General features: G+C 34.4%; 1 protein-coding gene across 12 annotated transcripts in view; it reads right to left on the bottom strand.

Moving 5' to 3' along the window:
• Positions 1 to 23,936, bottom strand: part of PLEKHA5 (pleckstrin homology domain containing A5) — a 211,389-nt gene that overhangs the window by 7,416 nt on the left and 180,037 nt on the right. For 5 of the 12 annotated variants that reach the window (XM_074357652.1, XM_074357653.1, XM_074357654.1 and 2 more), the window contains 10 exons: positions 22,590 to 22,625; positions 22,013 to 22,075; positions 20,717 to 20,797; positions 20,434 to 20,583; positions 12,544 to 12,645; positions 9,627 to 9,738; positions 8,751 to 8,797; positions 6,812 to 6,929; positions 3,483 to 3,601; positions 626 to 835 (listed from right to left, as the gene is read on the bottom strand). In XM_074357652.1, coding sequence (XP_074213753.1) covers positions 626 to 835; positions 3,483 to 3,601; positions 6,812 to 6,929; positions 8,751 to 8,797; positions 9,627 to 9,738; positions 12,544 to 12,645; positions 20,434 to 20,583; positions 20,717 to 20,797; positions 22,013 to 22,075; positions 22,590 to 22,625 — 1,038 coding nt within the window. The other 7 variants (XM_074357655.1, XM_074357656.1, XM_074357658.1 and 4 more) reach the window with 3 other exon arrangements.

Below are 23,936 nucleotides of genomic sequence, written 5' to 3'. Positions count from 1 at the left end.
CCTGATTAGTCAGGAAGAGGGTTTCTAAGAAGACAGGGAAGCACCTTCAGCTGATCCACGTCCGCCAGTGCGGACAGACCAGACTGAAGCCACTAGAAAGGTTCGCTGGTCTGCTCTCATTTACCAGTCGGGGTAACAAACAAATAATAAGAAACAGAATGACGTCTCTTTATAAGGCTGAAGTTAATAAGTAGAACTCTTACTGAGAAACTCTTGGCTATAATTTAGGTCATGTTAAATTAGGACACAGAGTAATACACGTTTTATTGGGAGGGGAATTGGGGACCATCTTGGTAACCTGCATGGCGTTTTACATTTGTTGAAAGCACTTTTATCTTCTTAGTGTCTGTGCGGTAGGTGGAACAGGTGGTCTCCACCTGACGTACAGCAGAGGAGATTAAGTCCACAACTGTCACGAGGGCACCCAACAAGTAATTCAGCTGCGGTTTTTTGAACCCAGGCTATTTGCAGTTTACTGAACTGTCTTAGTATTTTATTATAAGAGTTAAATAATATAAAATAACTATCCATGTTGTCAACATTAAAAAACCACGTAACGCTATGATTCTAAGATTCAAGAGATATTAGGTTTACCCACAAGAATGATTAAAAGCAACTGATATACCTGGGTAACCCTGAATGGATTATCCCTTATATTTGAAGGACTTGGTAACGGTGACTGGTCTAAAGCACCAATAACATTTAATCCTTTTTTCTTTTCCCTTAAACACGCTTGTTGATGCCTCCTGATTCTTTCCATCTGCTCTTCCACAGTCATCCTAGGGCGAGTGCTTTCAGCCAAACACAGCTGTTCCACCGCACTTCTTGGTCTTTCCTTTAAATTGAAAGTAAAAAGATGAGCGCATGAATACAGAATAACGTCTGAAAAGTTGGTTGGAATAAAAAGGTTCTCAAATGCATTTATTTTGTTTTCAAAATCAAAGGTGGAGGTTTTAGAATGTCATTTAGATAACAGCAGGAAGGAAAATGACTCCACACGTGCATTGATGCACGGTCAGTGATGGAAAGAGAGAGGGGACCTTAACGAGGCGACTTTTTTTTTTAAAAATACAAAAGAGTATGGTAGCTCTTGAGTGACCCTAACCCATGAGCCTGAAACAGGCAATTATATGAAACTCAAACTAGGAGGAAACAGGGGGCATGGCTTTTAAATATCAGTGATTTCTTTTACTATACTAAAAATGTTACGTTTTGTTCTGTAATTTTTACTGTGAAAAAGACTGGTAAGAGAAAATATCCTTAGTTTATGAGCAATAATAAAAATGTGGAAGTATCTATCTGCTATAAATCAAGATGGTTATATGTGAAAATTTTACAATGTGTATGTGTATATACATGGCTCATTTTTATGGTTCACTGAGGGGCTTAAAAATATCAGTCACATTAAACAATCACTTCTTACTTCTCACTTTCTTACTAAAGATATAAAACATTAGTGTAAGATCTGAAATAAATACATCAATAATTAGTCATTAGGAAATTCTAGCTTATTTTATATAAAAGAAATGTTAGAGATTAAACTATTTTAAGATTTACAGAGGAGAACGTGTGGGTTTATGTGTGTCCTCCGGACTGAAGTGCTGGGAAGTGACTGAGACACTGGTGGGGCCACTGGAGTTCGAGAAAAAAACCCAGCGCAGAGAGGCCAGTATTTCTGTGACCAAGCAGGATGCCAGGAGAGTGGCCAAGATCCTTTTCTCTCCACTGCCATCTAAAATGTGTCTGCAGGGCCGTACCTGCAGCTCTAGAGCTGTTTCCCACTGTACAGAATGAGTATCTCAAAGAGCTCAAGGAGAAACTAAAAGGAAAATGAAAAACGAAAAGCCGTAAAGTGTAGAAATGATGATTCTCATTTATTGGCAAAACAGAGATTTTGCTTTCAGTAAAAAAAATTTCTAAAAAGGTAAATCCTAGATACTGATTGGGAAGCTGGCTAATTTAGTACCCTTTCCTTTTATTTTTATTAACAACAAACGTGTATTCTTCCCGGTTTTTCTGTACTTGTGCAAAAATGTCACACTGCAACTTCCTTTTCCAAGTCACCATATTATACAAATCTATTTTATTTTTTTAAATTGCCAGATACTCTTACTTTTTAGATCTTTTCTCCAATATAACTGGAAAAGAGCATCTCACTGGGGTTTTAGTTAGCATTAAACAATTATTATCAGAGTTGAACAATTTTCATATATTTGTGAATTACTGTTAAATATTTCCCATTAAAAAAAATCCTAAAAATAACCGATTTATATTCACTGCCCATGTATCACGGCACTTGTGTGTTGTATCGCAGGTATTTTCTGTTGGCATTGCTATTGGTTTCCTGTACCAGAATTACATAACCATAGTCTTCTATGCTCACCCTCTAGCATCTGGTTATATAGAAGTCCTTCTTCTAGTATGTAAGATAGTTATATTTAAAAAAAAAAGAGGTGAGGGTGGGTATAGCTCAGTGGTAGAGTGCATGCTTAGCATGCATGAGGTCCTGGGTTCAATCCCCAGTACCTCCATTAAAAAATAGAAAAGATAGTCATAGAATAATATAAATCCACTAATACGTTTCTGTTTGATTAACGTGCAATTTTTAAAGCTTTTTTCTGTTGACTTATTTTCATATTACAATTTCCAAAGAAAACACCCTTCCAATGTGTAAAAAATGCCTGATTTTATGAATAATAGTATTATAGAATCATTATATTTCTTATATATAAAATTAGCCAGATTTCTGGCATATACTTTGTACCTATACTTTAATATTTTTCAAGAATAATCATAAATCTTATCATTTGTAGTACCTTTCAGTCTTTTCTTATAGTTTAAAATAATCTCCTACCAAATAAATACTGAATTTGTGAAGATGAAAAGTAGAAGTTTTTTGCAGCCCAAATTTCTAGGGAGAACTTGCGGAAAGGGAGTTAAGTACTCTGAGAATCTTCCCAGGATGACCAAGGTTAGACTGGTTTAAAGCCAGTGGGAATGAAATGGACCTCAGATGAAAATAGTAAAATACAAGCTTTATTTCCCAGTCTCAGTTTGCATTTCTCACTATAACCAGAGGATTGGCAAACTCCAAATCTACCATAGCTGAAAAGCCTTGCATACTCAGGCTGGCTTGAAAATCCACTAGCTGGGGTGACCACAGAACGTGTCTATCCCTTTCTTAAGGAAATTCTTAGAGGTGTCAAGGCAGGTAGAACAGGGCGGGTGTCTGAGAACAGATTCCACCAACCGTGAACTGAAGACCCCATGAGAAGTCTGATCAAAGAAAACCTAGATTAGGTCTGTCCTCCAATGTGCAAATTCCCTGAACATAATTAAATAAAATTAAGATAACTACAGTTTTCTTAGAGTATGTAAAAAAATTTTTTTGGCAAAAAAACCCCACTAAAAATTAAAACATGTATAAGAAAGCAGTAAATAGGTTTGAGAATTCTTCTAGAAATTAATTTATAGTTAAATACCGTTCTTGAATCCATCATCTTCTTCGTTTTCCTTAAGGTTACATACGAGGCTATTGTCGAAGATTCGGGTGTGGGTGATTTTGTTCTTGGGGGGACTACGCCAACAGGAAAGTGGGAACCTAGAAATTAAAGCCAGTGGTAAGTTCTACAAAACATTTTCACGTGACACTGCCTCCTTTTGACATACTCAGTTTCTGAGGCTTTTAAATCAGAAGGCAAACTTACTGTTTGCAAAGAGGCAGGGAAAATGTTGTAGACTTCCATGAGTTATTTTCCCTAAGAAGCCGGGCAGTGATACCACCAGACAAATCAGGGTTAGATTTGGAAATAAAGTTCTACTGATTCTAACAGATGACATTAAAAAAACTACAAAGCTTAGTAATACTTAATGGTGCATAAGTCCTCACAACAACCCTGCAGAGAAAAGAAGGTAACTCAGGTGCAGCATCGGGATTAACAGGCTTCCTCCTCCTCACATCCTCTCAGCCCATCAGCAGCGCGGCCGGAGCTTCTGCTTCAGCCTCTTTGCCTCGCTGCTCTGCTACTTCATGAAGTATTTACGTAAACATATTTCCAAAGGCTGAAATCTAATCCTCTCACATATTAAGGTGAGGAAAGTTACGGCCCAGAAGGGTTACGTGATTTGCCTAAAAGTTCTTAATTTCTGTTTGCTCTCTTTCAGTCACACGGCACCGCCTCAATAAAGAATCCACTAACGATGTTAACAGCCAGCTAACTGTAGGTGATGCAGGTTGCTTTCTCTTTTGCATTTTTGAAAGTTTCTAAAGTGAACACACACTGCTTTTATAAACCAGAAAACAAACAGCACACACACAAAATCATTAACACAACAATAAAAACTAGTGGTAAGTTAACATAAAATGTATTCATTTGTATCATAGTCATCTTGTGTTAAGCACAATATATATACACTATTGTCCACGGAGGACCCAAGCAAAGAAAGAAATTAATCAAACCTCAATGGTTTGCTTTAAAAAAAAAAAAAAAAAAAAAAGAGAAGCACCATTCTCTTTGGGCTCACTAAAGTCACATCAACTAAGTAGAAAAACCAAATCCTATTTTTCTCTCCCAAAGACATGGCCAATCATTTGGCGGCCAATCATTCAGGGCCCCTTTATGTCACGAACCAAAGAATCTGCAGCTCAATGAAGTTTTAATACTGTTTATGAACTCCATATGTCTATTAGAGCTGTATACTTGAGAATGCTTAGAGCTGGACTGATGTATTACAGTACAAGAAATTTTGCGATTCAAATAAAGAAAGGCTTCTACTGTGCCAGTCAGCAGTCCATCTTTAAAAGCCCTGCGCAAAGTCATGTGGTACAAAATAAATTACACTGTAATCCATCTGTATACTTTAGACTATTTAGAAAGAGCTTATGACTATATATTTTTTAAAGTACACCCAAAATTTTAAAAGAGGAAAAACTTCAAGGAAGAATTCAAATCCCATTAGAGAACGTATTTCAGACGATAGTTTTTATGAGTAAATGCTTGTAACAGGTTTTTGCTGAGGAGTATCACAATGTTTTATACCCGAACTCTTGCTTTCATATATATGGCTGCTTTCAGGTTTTGTCTACCATGAATTAAAGCTGCTATAAAAACCCTTGTGTAAGTCTTTTTGAGGAACTATGTTTTCATTTTTCTTAGGTAAATATATAGGATACCTGGATATGAAAACTGCAGGTTTAACTTTGTAAGAACCTGCCAAACTATTGTTCCATCTTACACCACCTCAGAAATGCGTGTGAATTCCAACTGTTCCACATCCTAACCAACACCAGGCAGTTAGTCTTTCAAGTTTAGCCATTCTAGGTGTAAACTGTGATATTTTTATTGGCATTAAAATTGCATTTCTTTTATGATCAGTAAGTTAAGTAAGTTATAAACTTTTCCATGTGCTTACAGGCCATTTGTACACCTTATTTGTTAACTCTCCAAGGCTTCTGCCTACTTTTTATTGGGTTGTTTGTCTTCACTATTGATTTGCAAGAGCTATTTATATATTCTGGATACAAGGGTTTTATTGGATATATGTATTGATAGTATTTTCTCCCATTCTGATGGGCAAAAGTTGTAAATTTTGATGAGATCAAATTAATCAGTTTTCATGAAGAGCATGGCCCTCAGAGGGTCCAAGCTTTATTTGAGGGGGTCTCCTAGCCAACTCCTAATTTGTTCATGCTTTGAGCTTTGTCTAGGCACAAGGCAAAAGCTGGCTTTACTGCTCCACTTAACTTCTTGGAAATTATTTTTCTGCAAATCCCACATTCTGCCATATTTGTTTTATCTCTGCACTAGTATGAACATACAGACACACACAAACAGACAGACACACATACATTTTGGTGAACCATTTTTGAACGCCATGGGTACTTTTCCTCTAAGTGTTTCAGAATTAACATAATACATTCTTCTAAATAACTAAAACACCACAGTATCACTTCTTATTAGGTAATATCTAGAACATATGTAAATTTCCATAATTCACCCAAGAATATCCTTAGTGTTTTATTTTGTTTTTAACCATGAGCCACTGTACTGTATCTGGCTTTTTCTATCTTGTTAATCCTGAAGAGCTCCCCTTCTGTCTTTTTTCTTTAGAACATCAACTTCTTGAAGAACGATCAACATTAAAAAATTTTGATTTAAAAAAAAAAAAAACGTATATACAGTAATAAGCATTATTTCATAGAATTTATTTATTTTATAGAAACTGTGTAAAAATTTGTTTTGGCCCTAATCTCTTATGTATACTTTTGAAATAGTAAAAAGCAATACAAGATAAAAGTCTTAGGAAATGGAAAGTTTTTAACAGTTTGGCATAAACTTATTTCTCAGTAAAACCTAACCTGAACTGATACGAAGCTTTTTCGTCCTTATCCCACTTAGAATGACTATTCCAGAAATATTAATGTATTTAAAAAGGTGACTTCCTCATGCCTAGCAGAGAGATGACATATATTATATGGTTTATGGGTCGTGTTATCATCCTAATATCTGAAAACTTCTGAATTCAGAAACTCATCAGATTCCAAAGGTTTCAGGTCAGGGACTGTGGACTTGTATATGTACTGAGTCAATAGACAGACTGCGTTTATTGCTCAAATGCCTGAAAAACACAGGAGATAAAACATACCCCAGGGAGGTGGGGGTATATCTCAGTGACAGAGTGTGTGCTTAGCATGCACGAGGTCCTGGGTTCAACCCCCAGAACCGCCATTAGAAAAAAAAAAAAAGAAAGAAAGGACAAAAAGTTTTTTTAAAAAGAAAAAGAGAAAGAAAAAGACGTTCCAAATGCTGACCTTTAACGGAGGTTTCCATTTCGGAAACAGGTTCCGATTTTTCTTCTCCATTAGACTCATCAACTTCTGCCACTGTTGTTAACTCTGGTTCACTCTTGTAGAGTCTATAATCTGGACCCTTGAAAGGAAGATACATAATTACCTACCAAAACAAAACAAAACAAAGCACCCCTCAAAGTCTCTTAAAACGTTTACCTCATCTAAAGACTCAAACTCAACAATTAAGAGCCTCAGTCAGCTATCTTAGGTATATACAAAATTAAAGTATATGCTACAACTAGGGTAGGAAAAAGAGAATTTAAAAAAGATTTTTAACCAGTAAATCTTCTGCTTTTAAAATTAAGAATACTCCTTTTAGGGAAAAGGTCATCAGAACATTTTTATCATAGTATAACTGAAGTCTGAAAATAACCGTATTATATTAACTCAGCCCTGTTCCTCTTTTCCTTATTCTCTTCTTCTTGCTTATTACATTTTACACTTATTTGTTTAATCTTGGACTTCTTTTTTCCAGTTTCCATGGGCAAAGTCTCTCCTTGGCAATGTCCACATCCTCTTAGCAGTTTTCCTAGACTGAACTGCCCACATCCCAACCTTTTCATCATTCCTAGTAAGAATCGTTTTCTTTTTCACTTCTTTCTGATCTAAAGATGTCATTTTGCTTCTAATATCCTGCAATGGTATGTTGAAAACAAGCCTCCTTAAACACATACAAAGTAACCACTTTATGAAAATATTCACGAGACAAGAAATTATGAAATATTAAAATTGTGAAAATATTACAAAATGAGAATGATGAAACTAAAACAGGAAAAAACACAAATGATAACATTATATAAAAACAAAAAAACACTGGCTAGAAGTGGTGTTATAATAAAAAATTTTCAGTGTAAAATTAAGTTGGAAAAATGAGGGCATGTACAGTTATGATTCTGTGGCCATTGCAGCCACTTACACAGTGAGATCCATTTCTTGGATATCCTTGAACTTGGTGAATCTTCTTTTCTTCAGGCAGATGGACTGGGCCCCTGCTATAACAGAGCAAGGAGCTGCTATCACTGGGCAGAGGGGGGATTATGGGAGGCTGCTCTGTAAAGTCATAGGACCGAGGAAGTGGAGGACGAGGTGGGACTACTTCCTCTTCCTAAAGATTGTAGAATAGTCACCTTATTTAGATAAGCATATTGAATTAAGTATATCTAAATTCTTTGCAATGGTAAATTAACTTAAATTCACTTTAAGATAATTAAAGGGACACTGCCAAGCCAAAAGTTTCATATTGAAAAGTAAAACCAAAAACATTTACGACAGCAATGACTGGGTTTTGAATTTGGTTGCATCTAATTTTCTTCTGTGACACACAAGTTAGTTTTACTCTGTGTAAAGCTCAACATCAAAACAAATGCATGAGACTATTGTATCTGATTTTAAAAACAGAAGGAAACAATTAATTCAAAAAATCTTGCTCTATTACTTTTGGTAATTTTTAAGAGCAAAAAAAGATAAAAATTTCTTTTTGATTGGCTTTTATACAAAGTTCAAGACCATAGATGCTTTCAACTAGGTTGACAGTGTCTCTTTGTAGTTGTAATTTCTTTATGGTATGCATGATACACAGCCAACTTATCCATCAATCATCCTACAAATTTTATGAAGTATACAAAACGACAAATAAATATTCAAATTACTTAGATTAGAAAAAGTATGACAATGTTAAAGTTCTAACATAGATGAGAAATAGTGACTTAATTTTTTTGCACTAAGAAAAAGTAAGAAAAATCACATTTGTCAGAAGTATCAAATTACTGAACCAGTGAAATTTTAAGATTAAAAACAATAACCCAAATATATTTAGAAAACATGTTATGAGTAAATTCTAATTCATATTTTAAATATTTAAAATAATTAATTTATAGTTAGACAAAGAATTCGAACTTACCTCATTTTTGTACTTAACTGTTGAGAAAGGCTTTGATCCTGTCATACCTATTAAAAAAATTATAAAACGTAACTACTTATAGTAAACATACCTTCCTAAATCTATAGAAGAAATAATTTCATTTCACTTATTTTAAATGAAGTCTTCCATTTTGAATCCCTTATTTATTAATGTTTTCTGAATTTAAAACTAATTACATTAAAAAAATACAAACTAAAAATCTAATTTAAACAAGAGTACAGGGAAATAAGTTTTCTCAAATATTATTGGTTTAAGTATGATTTGATATAAACTTTTAGGAAAGCAATTTAGCTGTACCTATTAAAATGGAAAATGTATGCTTATTTCCCACTTTCTAGACTCTATTAGTACTAGCATGTACGTTCATTATGTATACAATATTGTTCATTATCACATGCTTTATGACAGAAAAACAAGAAAAACAGCCAACCAACCAACCAACCAAAAACCTGGAAGCAACCCACATGTTCATCAACCGTTAAGTTACAGTTCATCTATGCAGTGGATTCTCACGCAGCTGTTAGTGTACTGTACTGTTAAGGAGAAAAAAGCGTATTTATGAAAAACAACATTTTCTGTTGTGGGAAAAAAACTCCTAAAACCAAAACACTGTGTGTGTTTCTAACTATACACACAAAACAATGATTTATTTTTGTGTGGGTGTGGTTGGTAGGACTTCTGCTTTTTACTTTGTATGTAAACTTGGGTACTAATTCAATATTACAAAGAAGAGTGCTTGTTTTCTGATGTCAGAAATCCATTAAAATAACAAAAGAAACCCAGTTCTATGTGTCATTCCATTTAGATACAATATTACAGTAAATGAGTGCAGAATCAAAAATGAAGTTAACATACCTGTTTCCACAGTGCCTCTCTGCTGTTTATGTTTACTCAGTCCTTCCATGACATCCTGAATTCTCCAGAGTTCTTTCTGAATTTGTGCACGCTGAATTCCTGCTGATTCAGTCTATCAGTAAAAATGGATAGACCACATACAAGGGGAAAATAAAATCATTAAATACAGTATAAATTCCACTAATTACATACTGTAAAGTGAGAATTGCACTGGATTAAGTTTTGAGAATATTTAATATGATCTGTGTGACTTTCCCAATTCTGCAACGTCAATGGCAAAGATAAAAGATAAAAAGCAAAGAAAAAAATTTAATATTTCAGACCTACACACACAATTCATACCTTTTTAATAAACTTTGACTTGCATTATTTATAATCCCAGGAAGGAATACTGATTAGATGGGACTAAAAAATGGGGAGCCATCTCCCCAAACCAAAACCGACAAAACAAAAGCGGTAACAAAACAGAAACTCAAAAACCCCAAATTAAACAAAACATTTTTAGAGGGAAAAAAAGGAAAGCATTTTAGCTTCCTAAGTTCTAGAACAAAGAGATATGCCAAAAAAGAAAAAAAAAAGAAAGGAAAAAAAGGGCAATTAACAAAATATATTTTAAAGAGTTCTGACTCAGTTAAACAAATGTATTTGCAGGACAAATTTTCAGTTTTGGAATCTAAATCTATCACTGCCATTTTTATTCTATCCTGAACTTATATCTACTTTCTTATTGCTAATATCCCATTTCATGCCCTTAGGCTAAACACTCTAACCGGAACCAAAAATAAGATCGTATTGGTAAGATTCTAATAGAATTCTATGACTCTTACTGATAAATAGGAAAACATTTTTGGAATGTAATTTTAAAAGAACTAGGTAGGTGGTATGAAAATGGTCACATTATAACATAATGACAGCCCTAAGATATGAATACTGATAAAGGCTTATAGGCAGGAAAACAATTATAAAATCAGACAACTGAACATCTTCTACATAGAATATAGATTACTTTTGCAATAATTAAAAAACACGTATTTTTGTCTATCTGAAAGGTATACAATGAAAAATCTCATTTTTGTTTTATTTTGCATTTCTCTGGCTACCTGTGACTTTGACCAACTTTTCAAACACTTGTTAGCAATTTGAATTAAATTTTCTATAATTAAAACTACTCAAGTTCTTTATCTATTTTTCTAATGCATTGTTTCTCCAAATCAAAAAGAAAAAGTTCTTTACAAGTCTAGACAATAATGTGTTGAATTTTTAGAGCTCAAAGATACTTCTTCCTAGTTTGGTCATCTTTTGTCTATGCTGCCTTGTGTACTTAACACTTATATATAGTATGTTTTATTTGCCTGGTTCTATTCTAAGTGCTTAAAAAATATCAACACATTTAACCACCATAATAACCCAATAGGAGTATGTACTATTATTATTTTCATTTTACAGTTGTGGAACCTGAGGCACAAAGCTGTTATGTAACTGGCCGAAAGTTATGTGTGCAATGCTACTTTTCATAAAGTGTGCCTCCAGGTTCTTTATTTTTTCAGAAAAGGTCTATTTGTGGTCTTTACTATTTCTTAAAAATATAGGAACCATTTTTTAAATTTTTCAGAAACTTGCTGGAAATTTGGTCAAATGGAATTGAGCTTATGGGAAGAATTTTCATTATGATGATAATGTTTAATCAGGCCATCCATGAACATGGTATAGCAATTATACCTCTCCATTTATTCAGGTCTTCTGTCTTTTAATAATACAGTAATTAAATTCTTACAATGAACATTTTTTGTTAGGTTAAATCAGAATTGGCAAACTGCTCTGGCCTGTAGCTTCTTTTTGTATGGCCTGTAAACTAAAATTAAATTTTAAATCCTTAAGGGATTATTAAAAATTCCCAACACCAAAGATTAATGTGACAAAGTGTATACACCTGCAACATCTAAAATATTTAATATCTGGCCTTTACAGAGAAAGTTTGCCAATCCCTTGGTTATATTTTAGATGTTTACCATTTTTTTCCTACTGTATTTAGTATCTTAGTAGTGTAACTTCGGTTGTAAGAATACAGAAGTCACAAGCACACATGGTTACTTAAATTTAGATAACTAAAATGAAATACAATTGAAAATTCAGTTCCTTGGTCACACTTGCAACATTTCCAGTGCCCATTAATTACACTTAGCTAGTGGTTACTATTTTGGACAGCATACGCTGAAGACAGTTGACTTTCTATGAGTCAAACTTTCTAACTCTATTTGTTACATTGATTTGTCCATTGAGTCCACTGGGTTTCCAATGTGGATAATCAAATTTGCACAAGGTCACAAGCATGAGGTGACTTTCATTATTTTCTTAATTATATATTATCTCCACTCCTCAGGACAACACTCTAAGAGAGCTATTATTAGTTCTATTTTACAGATATGAAAATGAACACCTGGAACTCGATCCCATATCTGCCTGTTCACAAAACGATTCTTTATGCCAAATGGTGCTGCATCTTCCCCTTTTCTAGTAATGTATCAGTCAAGACGATAGGCTATAAATATAGCTTGCTTAAAAAGAAAAGGATTTATGGGTTCAATTCCCAGTACCAGCACCTCCATTTAAAAAAGAGAGAGAGAGAGAGAGGGATTTAATATAGAACGGATAAGATAATTGAACACTTCAATGCCAAGTGACATAGTTAGCTAGGAGCACAGAACATTTCACTCACCATGTGCCCAACAGAATAAAGAACTTAATAAGGGATGGGCTACTTTGTGAGGCAGTAAGATTCCTATCATTGAAAGTATTCAAACCCAGATGCTAGGTAGCCAATAATGTAACAGCTGTTAAGGGTGTGCATGAATCTCAGAAGGTTGTACAGTGCCAGTCAAAGGCAGCTCCAACAACGTAGGAAGTTACAGCTCTGTACCTGAACTTCACCGAGGCGCTCTAGCTGCTCTTGCATCTGGTTCTTGGTAATAGTGACATCATATTCTAACTTGTCATATTCTCTCCACGCTCGTTCCAGTTCCTAAAATCAGAGCTTTAATTACTTTAATGGAGAAAATGTGCTTTAATGTTATCAATCATGTAGCTTATAATGGGCAAAATAAAAACTTTTATAACTCATTTTCTTTTCCTTTTTCCTCTCTTTCTTGATCAATTCAACAAGAATTTACCGACTAACAATTACTTATTATTGTACTGCTGCTGTACTCAAATTTACTAAAAACAAAACAAAACAAAAACCCTAAAAACAAACAACCAAACCCCCCTAAATAAACCCAACTTATTTATTATTTATTCATTTGTGACATAAAATATTCAGTTAATTCTACTATCCAAAGAGTTTTATTTTGGGGAAATATGTTATTTTATTCATGACAATACCTTAAATTTTTCTTGAAGGTGATTTCTTAAAATGCAGAAGAGGCATAAATAAAGCATTTTCTTATCTGCCCTGATTAAAGTTTGTCTAGGAATAAAAACACTAAGTAGGTTGTACTTTAGCATGCTGGATTTTCAGTAACACCAGAAGTCTGACATGACTTGACTTAGAATACATTTACAGTAATGTGATGAACCTAACTGAGCTAACGAATCGAGCAACTCTTGCTCACAGACTCAGTATAGATACGTCCCATCTAAATTTTTCTCTTTTGGGGAAAAAAAAAATCACTACAAACCCTCAAATCACAAAGAAGTTTTTCATACTTGGTCTTTAACTACCTGTCATCTATTTAATGTAGAATAATTCCACAAATGTTCAAAAACACACTGTCATGTCATTCTATCTCAGGGGCGCTGTTCCATGGGAGTGCAGGTACCCTTCATGGGCTGTAGGTGCTCTTCAGACATTTCAGAGAGGGGTCCGAGGTCAGACCGATAAACTAAGGGCGGGCGCTATATTTGATCACTATTTTGTCACCAGTGTTTAGTGTGCTGTTGGCCCACGTGACATAACCAGCAAATATTTACTGAATTTATGCTGCTGTGAAATGAACCAGTGACGCTTGTCTAAGAGCCTCCCTTGACCAAGGGTTTCTTGGCTTGAATTGCACTGAATGAAGCTCCCTTGGGAAATGTCATTTTAACCACAGCAATAGTTCTGGGACAAGGAAAGAGGGCACTGAGTGTAGAAGAGAGGTTACTTAAAATAATCTTAGTGTAAAAAGCATCAATCCTCAAGGCCCTAGAGAGGCTCTTTTAAGGAGTTAATTTAATTTTGTATATTCTACAAGCTTAAAATCACTTTAAAAAACATAGGCAATAAAAATTTCTTTTAAAATTAAAAGGAGTGTTAAAATTTCGCCATTTGGGACAATTGCTTTTTGAATATAAGGTGTCTCCTTATAAGCAGGTTTTACAATTCATTATATTTTTAAAAAAAGCAGAGATAAACCACTGGAGATTTTTAAAACCATCTCTATATTATTTATTGAAGGGAGTCTATTAGGCAGATTTCACAATGAATTACACTTTAAAAAGACAAGTGATAAAGGACAAAAGATTTTTATCATATCTATATTGTGTAAATATTAGCCTCCTTATTTGGCCTCAGCAAACTGTTTTTACCTGAATAAATAAGGTTATTGATCTCCTTTAAGAAAAACTGCATCTTAAAAAAAGAAAGAAAAGAAAAGAAAAATTGCTTCCAGTCATCTTCTGATTTAAATACGTCACAAAAACTGCAAACCTAAACAATGCGCCTTTGAAGGCGTCAGGGAGGGTAAAATGAGGGAAACAGACCCAGTGGCTGTCCAGCAATGAAGTCAGATGGCATTGCCAGGCTGACACCTAACCCTTTTAGTAACAAAGTTCAGGGCAGAGGCATCTAAATACAAGAACATTTTAGGATGGTGGGAAACCCTGTCTTTCTTACAGAAACATAAAAAATAGAGATGGAGAGGTAGAGATTACTAATATTCTAGGGGAGAAGAAACATAATACACTTCCAATTTGCCTACGCCCTGCCATTGCTCTGTGCCAACTGGCCTGAGTCCCGCTACCCTCCTGGGCCTGTTTCTGCCTCTCCCTCTGGGCTCCTCCAACATGACCATGGATGGGTAGTAACACAAGTCAACAAGGATCACAAAAAAAGAGAGAGCACTGGCAAGACATCAGTCCTCCTGACACCTGGCCGAGTGTTTCATTAAAGCATTCAGCGACTTATACGAGGACAACGTTAAAATCTTTAAATATGACCTTACTATTTTCTGTCAAGAAGATAATATATAGGTACACTAAGGCAATTAAAAGGCATAATGACTTTCAAATATACAATTATCTTAAAATCACAGGCACAAGTCAGGAAACATAGCCGTGCTTTCAATACAAACATGGATTTTTGCACCATACAGTTAAGGGAATGAGTTAAATCCTGCAATCTGCAACCATGCAGATGAACCTCGCAATGTTAAAAGAAGACAGAGTATATACGAGTGTATGTACCATATGATTATACTTTTATGAAGTTCAAAAACAAGCAAAGCTAACAAAGTTTAAAAGTCAGGTAATGGCGTTTTGGGGAAGAGGCAGTCACCAGGAAGGGTTTAGCCATATCTGTGCACTTAATCTGTGTACTTTTCTGAAAATATGTTGTACTCTGACAAATGTTAAAAAAAAGTGTGCGTGTGTGTGTGCGTGCACATGTGGAATTGATAGATGGCAGAAAACTTTAAGAAAATTTGACTTAGTCCAAGTTTAAAGTGTAAACAAGTAAATTTTAATATGGTTACTTATTCATAGTCTGTATTAAGACAAGACTTGGCCACTGCTGGGGATAAAGAAACCAAACTTCAAGGAGGTCTGCAGTACTCAGATGCAATGAAATCCAAGACCACCAAAACGATGAATGAGGGGAAAAAAAAAAGATGAATGAGGATTTTAATACCTAACCACAGAGCTATAGCAGCTACATATTGTGATCTTTATCAAGAAGAGATTAGGACTAATTTATTTCCAAGTTTTTAATGTAATAAGAACTTTCCTTTTCTTGTCCAGAATTAATGGCATAAATTGACCAACTACAAATTAACAAAATCTACCCATGGGAATAGTTATACAATATGATACACATAAATGTAAGTAATTATTACATTGTGCTTAAGCTAACAGAGACTGGTGTGCCTCTCAAGTAGTATTTCTGAGAATTAATACAAGAAACATTAATTCATTATTCTACGTTTTACTTAAATTTGAAGCATAAGGTTTTGGTAAAGAATTGGTGGTAGATTTTCCTTTCATAATGGAGAAGGAACAATATATAGTGTGATTATTTATTTATTAGCTTCTTAAGTTAAGCTCCAACAACTATTAGCAATTTTAAACATCACAGGTTAATACCCACTACTAAATCTTAGAAAACTAAAGTACTGCAGTGTTTAAATTTACTATTATGTTTTGGGGATTAGGCACAAAAAATATTAATTTTGGCCACTATCACCCAACAATTCTATCAACTGGGTGTTAGAAGCAGTTGATTTTTGAGATCAATCAAAAAAAAGTTAATTCCATTTTTACCTTCAGGATGTAGAGATTTCTTGGCACAGAGTTTAAGAATGTACTTAGTAATCTGAATAACTTTAACAAAGGATATGTCTTTTATGATTTTATTCTTGCCTTAGCATATAAACGCATCTCAAATAAAAATCACTATTTACTAAGCACATGACATAATACCTTACTGTTCTATCTAATAATGAATACTGTATTGGCTTTTTTAAACCTAAAAAAGGTGTTAAAAGGGACTAAATTCAACCGTATAAAGTGAGGTTCAACTAAATCAGGCATGGTTACAGAGCTACCTTTATTTTAAATTTCTAGTTTATGATAACAATTATAGTCATTCTACTTTTCTGGCTACTTATAATCTTTAACTTATTGGCTATTTATACTCTTTAATTGATATATTTAGTTTCTCCCTTAATCTTCTCTGTGAAACAGAACAATATTCCATCTCAAAGAAAATGGTTACTGTACAAATTGAAGATATAATACATTTTTATAATTATAAAATGGGAAAACTAGAACACAGGAAAAGATTAAAAAAATCTATTATTATGCCATCCTTTTGTTAGCATTTTTGTGGATTTTCTTTTAACCCCTCTCGGACATATACAGTGGAAATTTCCAAATATAAACAAAAGGAGCCCACTGTACCCCAACTCAATAGTTATCAATACACGGCGAATCTGATTTCATTCATAGCACTTATTTTCTGTCCCTTTGGGATTATGTTAAAGCAAATACTAGGCATCACATCATTTCATCTATAAATACTTCGGTATGTGTTTATAAAGAAAAGAGACCCAAATGAAAAAAAGAATGGGCAAATTCTCATCTATTTAAATCACTAATAAGTATTCCTTTTTAAAAGTATTTTTAACTGTAACAATTTCCCTACGCCCCTCTCTTCTCCCTTGCTACTTATTTGAAGAGAATGGGCCACTGATTCGCCCAGCCTTACAAGTGTGGCTTGGTACTTTCTACTGCAGCACATCAGGAGGCGTATCACAGCCGGCTGTCTCTTTTTCCAGGGATGTTGTACTATAATCACGAAATAACCAGGATATTTAAAAACCATCTTAAAATCCTTCAAAGTGTATTCCATGACAATTCATGGACACTGGTAGATCTACTGTAAAAGATTCCACTTTGCTGTAACCATGATTTCAGTAGCTCTTTTGGTACATTGAGAATGAGAATGTGAGACAAAAAAAATCTCCATTTACTCATGGCTTCCTATGCAGAATCCAGTTTGGAACACAAGTAAGTTTAATGGGAGCCTATACATAATGCTTATACACGGTGTAACCCTAGGCAATCTGTGTTTCAGTTTCCTATTTTTAACATAGTAGTACTCTTGTCAAAGGGTTACTATGTGGCTTAAGTACATGTAAAAGAACTTATAATGGAATCTGGCACCCAATAAACCGCTCCAGAAATATTCACAATATTTACTATTATTTGATAAACAGGTCCTTTTCTGCAGTGGATAAACGTGTGAGCCATCTATGGACACGATTCAGGATGACTGGGAGCTTAATGTAAACTCCCCAGGAAAGGGGACTGTAGATGTTTATCCCCTTGCCCACCTGATTTCAAGGAGCTGTGGTTCAGTTCCTTTGGAACTGGTGCTCCTGGTAAGTTAGCTAAGGCGGTTTGGAGATGTGGGTGAATTAAGGACCCTGGGGCAACTTCGACTAATGACTGGTAGATCCTCCAGCCTCCTCCTTTCAGTGGGAAATTCTGAAACATCCTGCTCACTTCCCCAGCCAGTTCCCGGGGGTGAGAGTCAAACCCCTGCTGCCCTCAAGGAGGTCACCGACTCGGCAGTGAAACCTCCACCGGCCTTTCTCCCTCCCTGTCCCATCCTCTACACTCCCTCACTTCTGCTTCCTGCAATCATCTCCCAATTAAACTTTCTGAACCCGGGTCCTCATCACAGGCTCTGCTTTCAGAAGAAAACCCAAACTAAGACACTGACACACAGTGAAAAATTTGAAGGTTATAGCTGATTGTTATAGCAATCTTTCTCAAATTGTTAGGCTTAGATAAAAAGTAGAGGCAGAAGGTTATACCTCTTATGCCCTATCTTTTTATACCTCAGGACCTGGATTTGAACCAAAGCCCCAGATCAACTCTGAAGGAATGAGTGGAATCCTTTGGGATTCTGCTGGCATCAGTGTAATTAGAATTTAAATCTAACCAACAGCCACCAAGTGCCAACCATATGTCCAGTATGTTGTTATAAATGCATCATTCGTAGCCTTAAGTTACAAATATGAGTATATTTACATAAAGGCACAAATAACACAGTTTCTATTCTATGCATTAAGACATGTCTTAGAAGAACATATTGAGGGGTTTGTAATAACCACTGAATAATGCTGAAGGCAAAGGGAAAAAAAAACCCCAAAAAACAAGAAAGTGATTATATGGGATAACAACCAGAAAATGTGATACTCAAACATGATTAATTTCCTTGAACACATTTTGATAAACGTCATGGGAATTGCAGCTACCCTGGGATGGAGCAAATTCTAAGTCTACCGATGAGATCTGAGTTACTAAACCTATTTGGTTAAGTGAAGAAATAACAGTTCAACAGAACACAGCACATCCCTAGAACTTTTCCATAATAGACACCAAATCATGAAATAGTTTCCAATTTAATTTCGATTTGAAATTAAAATTTCAAATTTTAATTTAATTCTGGGCTGTCCCAGAGATACTGAGCTTTTCATTAGCTTGGCCCCAACGGCTTAACCCCTCTTTCCCTTTCTTACCTCATATTTCCCACCTTCTATTCCAGTCAGCCAGTCAATTCCATTTCCTGCTTCTCCAAACATATCCCCCCATTCTCATCTCTGGGCTATGGTTTGGGGCATTTTGTCCTGTATGGACCACCTTTCACTTACCCTTTCTTCCAAATCCTACCCTGTCATTGACTGACTAAATGACTATGTCCTTGTAGACAACACTTCATGTTCATGTAGTTTCTTTATGACTATTTTGTAGTAAGCCGTGCAGATCTAAGTGTTTGGGACTGTGGTTAGAAGACCTGGATTTGACCTCTAGACATTGCATTTACCAGCTTTGTAACACAACTGGGTAAGGCATTCAGTTAAATCACTCAGTGCTGAATCCTAGAGCTACAAAGATGAACGAGATATGGTCCTGATTTCAAGGAAATCACAACTGAAAAGATATTAAATTCTTAAAAAAATTATAATCATCACAGTATAATTAAGAAACTCAAATGAGACAATAATAATAAATATTTTTAAAGAAAAGGATAGGTATATTAAATACAAGGAACTTAAGAATCACAAAAACCAAGTTTTGACTTATTTAAAACCATGGTATATTCCTTTAAAAATAGCTCCCGTTTGGAATGTTACTTTAGTGTTTAGCACTGAAGCCATGTTGAGATTCTGTTAGCCTGTCAGCTTGGAAACACCTCTGTCTGTGGACCTTCTTAAAAAGTAGCTGCCCTCTAAACAGCCCACTGAAGTCACCGACAAAAGTGTGTGAGTGGTTTTCTCTACCAGGTGGCTTTTGCTAAGATTTCCCTTTCAAAGGGCTGCCTGGGCAGGTGCTCTTACTATGTTTAGAAATGACTGCATCATAGGATCTAAAGCAGACTGTTTAAATTCACAAAACATTCAATTTATAAACTCTAAGTAAAACTTTTTAGATTTGGTAATCCAAAGAGGCTCTTTATAAAGTAACTTGACTATGGGTTAAAAGGTTCCGCTAATTATATTTCCTACTCAAAACTATCATCTAAACTTAGATCACACTGCAGCTATGAAATGGTAATGTTGACGGCTTCCTAAAAGCATTTCACAGGAGCTTTTTATTCAAATGACTGGTTTAATGAATCTAATTACTACCTTCCAAAAATTATTCTAAGTCCCCTTAAAATCCACAAAACATTTATTTTCTTAATGAAATAAATTTTAACATTTTAAAGAACTTTTCATTTTCACAATATATAAACAGGTATATTTATCTTCCCTGTAAAACTATTTCATAAAGAACAAAATGCCCACTAATAAGAAAAAAATAAAGATCATCCTGTTATTTTTGTTATTATTAGTTTACAATAAAAAATTAATTTTTTGTTATAATAAGTAACAATCCTAAAGACAGTCTAATTAATAGAAACACAAATTAAATAGAAAAAAAAAAAGAACTGCATGTGAATCTACAATTATATCAATGTAAAAAGTTTGAATTAGAAAACAAAACAAAAAAAAGAACTGCATAATAGGCCAGTGAGCCTTACTAGGAAAAACAACCTGCTACTTACGGCAGTGGCTCGGGAGAGTTCTCGACAAGTGCTCAGCAGTCCGTTCTGCAGATCGTCCCTCTGTAACACCACGGTCTGGATGGCTGCTGGGTTATCGGCATTCATTTCTATCTCTTGGCTGGCTGACAGCAAAGCTTGCTCAAGCGTGTACTATTACAATAAAAATGATTACACTTAATGTTCTGCATCATTGAATTAATTCTTTTTTACTTAAGTTATCAGTGTCCTGATAATAATCATATAAAGTAACATCAGTTGTAGATAATAAACGTGACCGTCCTACTTTCTCCTTGTGGAGCTGCTGAAGTTTCTCCTCCAGAGCATGGACCACTTTATCTTGTTCACATAAGCGGCTTAACTTGGCCTGGTTGTAAGAGAAGATGTCTTTTGTTAGCAATTCTTTATTTCTCATAACTGGGGGTAGGCATCATAAGAAAACACGTTTAAAACAGCCTTGGAACACCTAATTAGGTCCATCTTTATTTCAATCAGTAAAATTAAAATACAGCTTATAAAAAGAGAATGTTTAAAAATGCATATAAAGTAAAAAAGCATTTCAACCATCCAATTTAACCTACATAATTCAAAATATTTTTAGCAATTAGGTGGTCTCATGCGACTAACAAATCATTTAATGTGGTTAAGATATTGTCTAAAAACTGCTGGATAGGTTAAGTAAGATTTGCAGTTCTTAACTAAAACACAGACTGGATTCTGTTTTTATACTTTTAAAGTTTTGTTCTTATGTTCTTCAGAAAGAATGTAAATTTAAAAATTGCTTCTAATTGCAATAATACAAATACAAATATTGCTAAAGGAGAAAAATCACTTTCGATAGTTTTAGTGTTTTAAATTCTCAGTAATACCCCAATTTTTAAATTATAGAAATAGAAGAGGCTACTTTAATAAAATTTCAATTCAGCAGTAAGCCAGTTCATCATATGTATGAAAATAAAAACCCTGGACAAACTGTACATTTGTCCCAAACTTTACTGCATAATGACAAGCAAGAAATTGGAGATTCCACTCTCTCTGCCATTTATCTATTACGGTAACTTCTTTATCTTTGTTAGACAACACACCTCAAGCCACACCAAACGGGATATACTGAAATGAGAAGGAGGTACAACTCAGTGGAATAAAACCAAGGGAAACGAGGGAAGAATGAGATATAACTAAGGAAGTCAGTAATTTAAACTATGATTAACAACAATAACAGAAGGACACAGTGATAGAATTTCTAGAGGCTGATACTCTCCCTAGGAGACGGACAATTTCCCTTGTCCTCAATCCTCCATAATTTTTTTTATCAGAAAGTCTTTACTTTTATTTAAGTGATTCTAAATATGTTTAAAAGCTAACTCTGGGGGTGGGGGTGGGGGAGGGCAGAGAATAAATCAGGGAATGAAGTTTATTTTTTTTAAGGGAATAAGGATTTTTAACTGAATCTAGATGCAAAAGAAGAAAATGTTATTTATCTGATGTCATTTTGGAGGGCAGAAGAGGAAGAGGAAATTTTTTATTATGCTTATTTCCAATGTTTTGGCAAAACACTAACAGACAGCATACTAATACTTACATCAATGTCCACTTCTTCAGGTCTGTATTTGTACAACGTGCCTCTACATTCATCCTGTGACAGCTATAAGGGAAAATGTCATAGAGCAACTTTAAAAATAATTAAAGAATATATTTATTTAGCCTATAGTTAATATTTTAGATTTATACAACAAAAACAAAAATGGGATTTTTAACGATTCTTATACTTCTCTAAGTTTAATTCAAACACAGAGCTTTACAAAAATAGAAAAATATTTAACAGTGATACAATAAGCAAGATACATAAGAATGATGTTAACTGAAGCTTGTCAAACAAAATAGTAAGCTGATCAAACAAAATTATACAGCATCTTACATTTTCCATTTGGAAGACACACATTATTTTAATGAAAAATTGACAAATACAATCAAAGCGACTGTATTGAATCGAATTTCGTATCAGGCATATTTCAACAGTCAAAACCACCCTTCACAGTATACACATAAGCACACAACTGTGTATGTGTACACTCAAATGCCAACACATCGGAGTACAATTTTATTAACAAAACCTATAACACGTTGTATACATATACATAATATATAAACACACATACACAATATAGACTTATCTTGTTCTTCTGTCTTAAGAACTAAAAGATAATGGAGGAAAAGGATGGGTTTAATCAAAAAGAGGAAAAGCACTCAAAACCTCTTAAAACTGAAAGTCTATGTTATAAGCTATGGCTAGCCACATTTCATAAAAAGTTTGTATGGATTTGCTGACACCATTTGTATTTAGTCATCCTTTCTTCAGCTTTCTTCCAAATACCTTTTGGTCAAGTCAATCCTCACTTCTGACTATGCCTACCAAGATTTCGATAAGCCACCCCAGACAGTTATACCACAGATCACATCCTAGTGCACCTGCAGCCAGTACTTCATTCTGTCTTTTGACTTTATATTGACTGCTAGCCAGTAACAAAAACATAGTAGGAGAAAATGTAACTGGAGCTCACTGCATGTTTACTCAAAGTAGGGGTAGGAGTAATGTATCCTTAACTACATTCTTGACTGGAAAATTAAATTTCATATATGCATATACAAATACATAAGAATAGATAAGCTGTAACTATATATGCCCTCTCTGTAAAAAAATTGCTTGACATTTACATCTCAAGGAGGCATAATTTAAACAGCAGATAACTTTGAAAGGATCTAGAAATGTGGGAATCAGGAGATTAAAAATGTAAGCATTGCAAATATAACAAGAATAAATCCTGGATGTACATGTTACTTCAAGACATTGCTTTCACGTACCTCATGCAAATGATTCTGTGACTACTTAAGAGTATGCATAGTGATTATTAAACAACAAAACTTTCATAGAATTGAACATCACATGAAAAATGAATTTAATGACAAAAGTCAGAATACTTGTAAACTATTTTAAAATAAAGACCACTGAATATGTCCTGAGAAGTAACTGTCACTTAATTAAAGCACCTAGATTCAAGAAGAGAATTCATACTCCTTTCTTTCTGAACAAAAAAAGTAACAAAAACTAAGTTTTAAAAAGCTTAGATCCAGGGGGAGGGTATAGCTCAGTCGTAGAGCGCATGCTTAGTATGCACGAGGTCCTGGGTTCAATCCCCAGTACCTCCATTAAAAATAGGTAAATAAACATAATTACCTACCTCCCTCAAAAAAAACCCAGAAAAACAAACCCAAAATAAAATAATAAAATAAAATAAAAAAAGCTTAAATCCATGATAGAAGATGTGAGACAATGCCAAAATTAAAATTTCTCATTTATAAGAAATTAAAGACGTAAATCTGTCAGCCACTTAATGTCACATATACTTGTTTATTTAATATTTAAAGTTAAATGCCAAATAGCTTTACTGAACCATGGAATATATAATTTGAACATAACTAGTGGATAGTGCTATGTCTAGATTAAA

Source organism: Camelus bactrianus, chromosome 34 (assembly GCF_048773025.1).
Source record: "Camelus bactrianus isolate YW-2024 breed Bactrian camel chromosome 34, ASM4877302v1, whole genome shotgun sequence".
Lineage (NCBI taxonomy): Eukaryota > Metazoa > Chordata > Mammalia > Artiodactyla > Camelidae > Camelus > Camelus bactrianus.
This window is presented reverse-complemented; position numbering and strand designations above follow the sequence as displayed.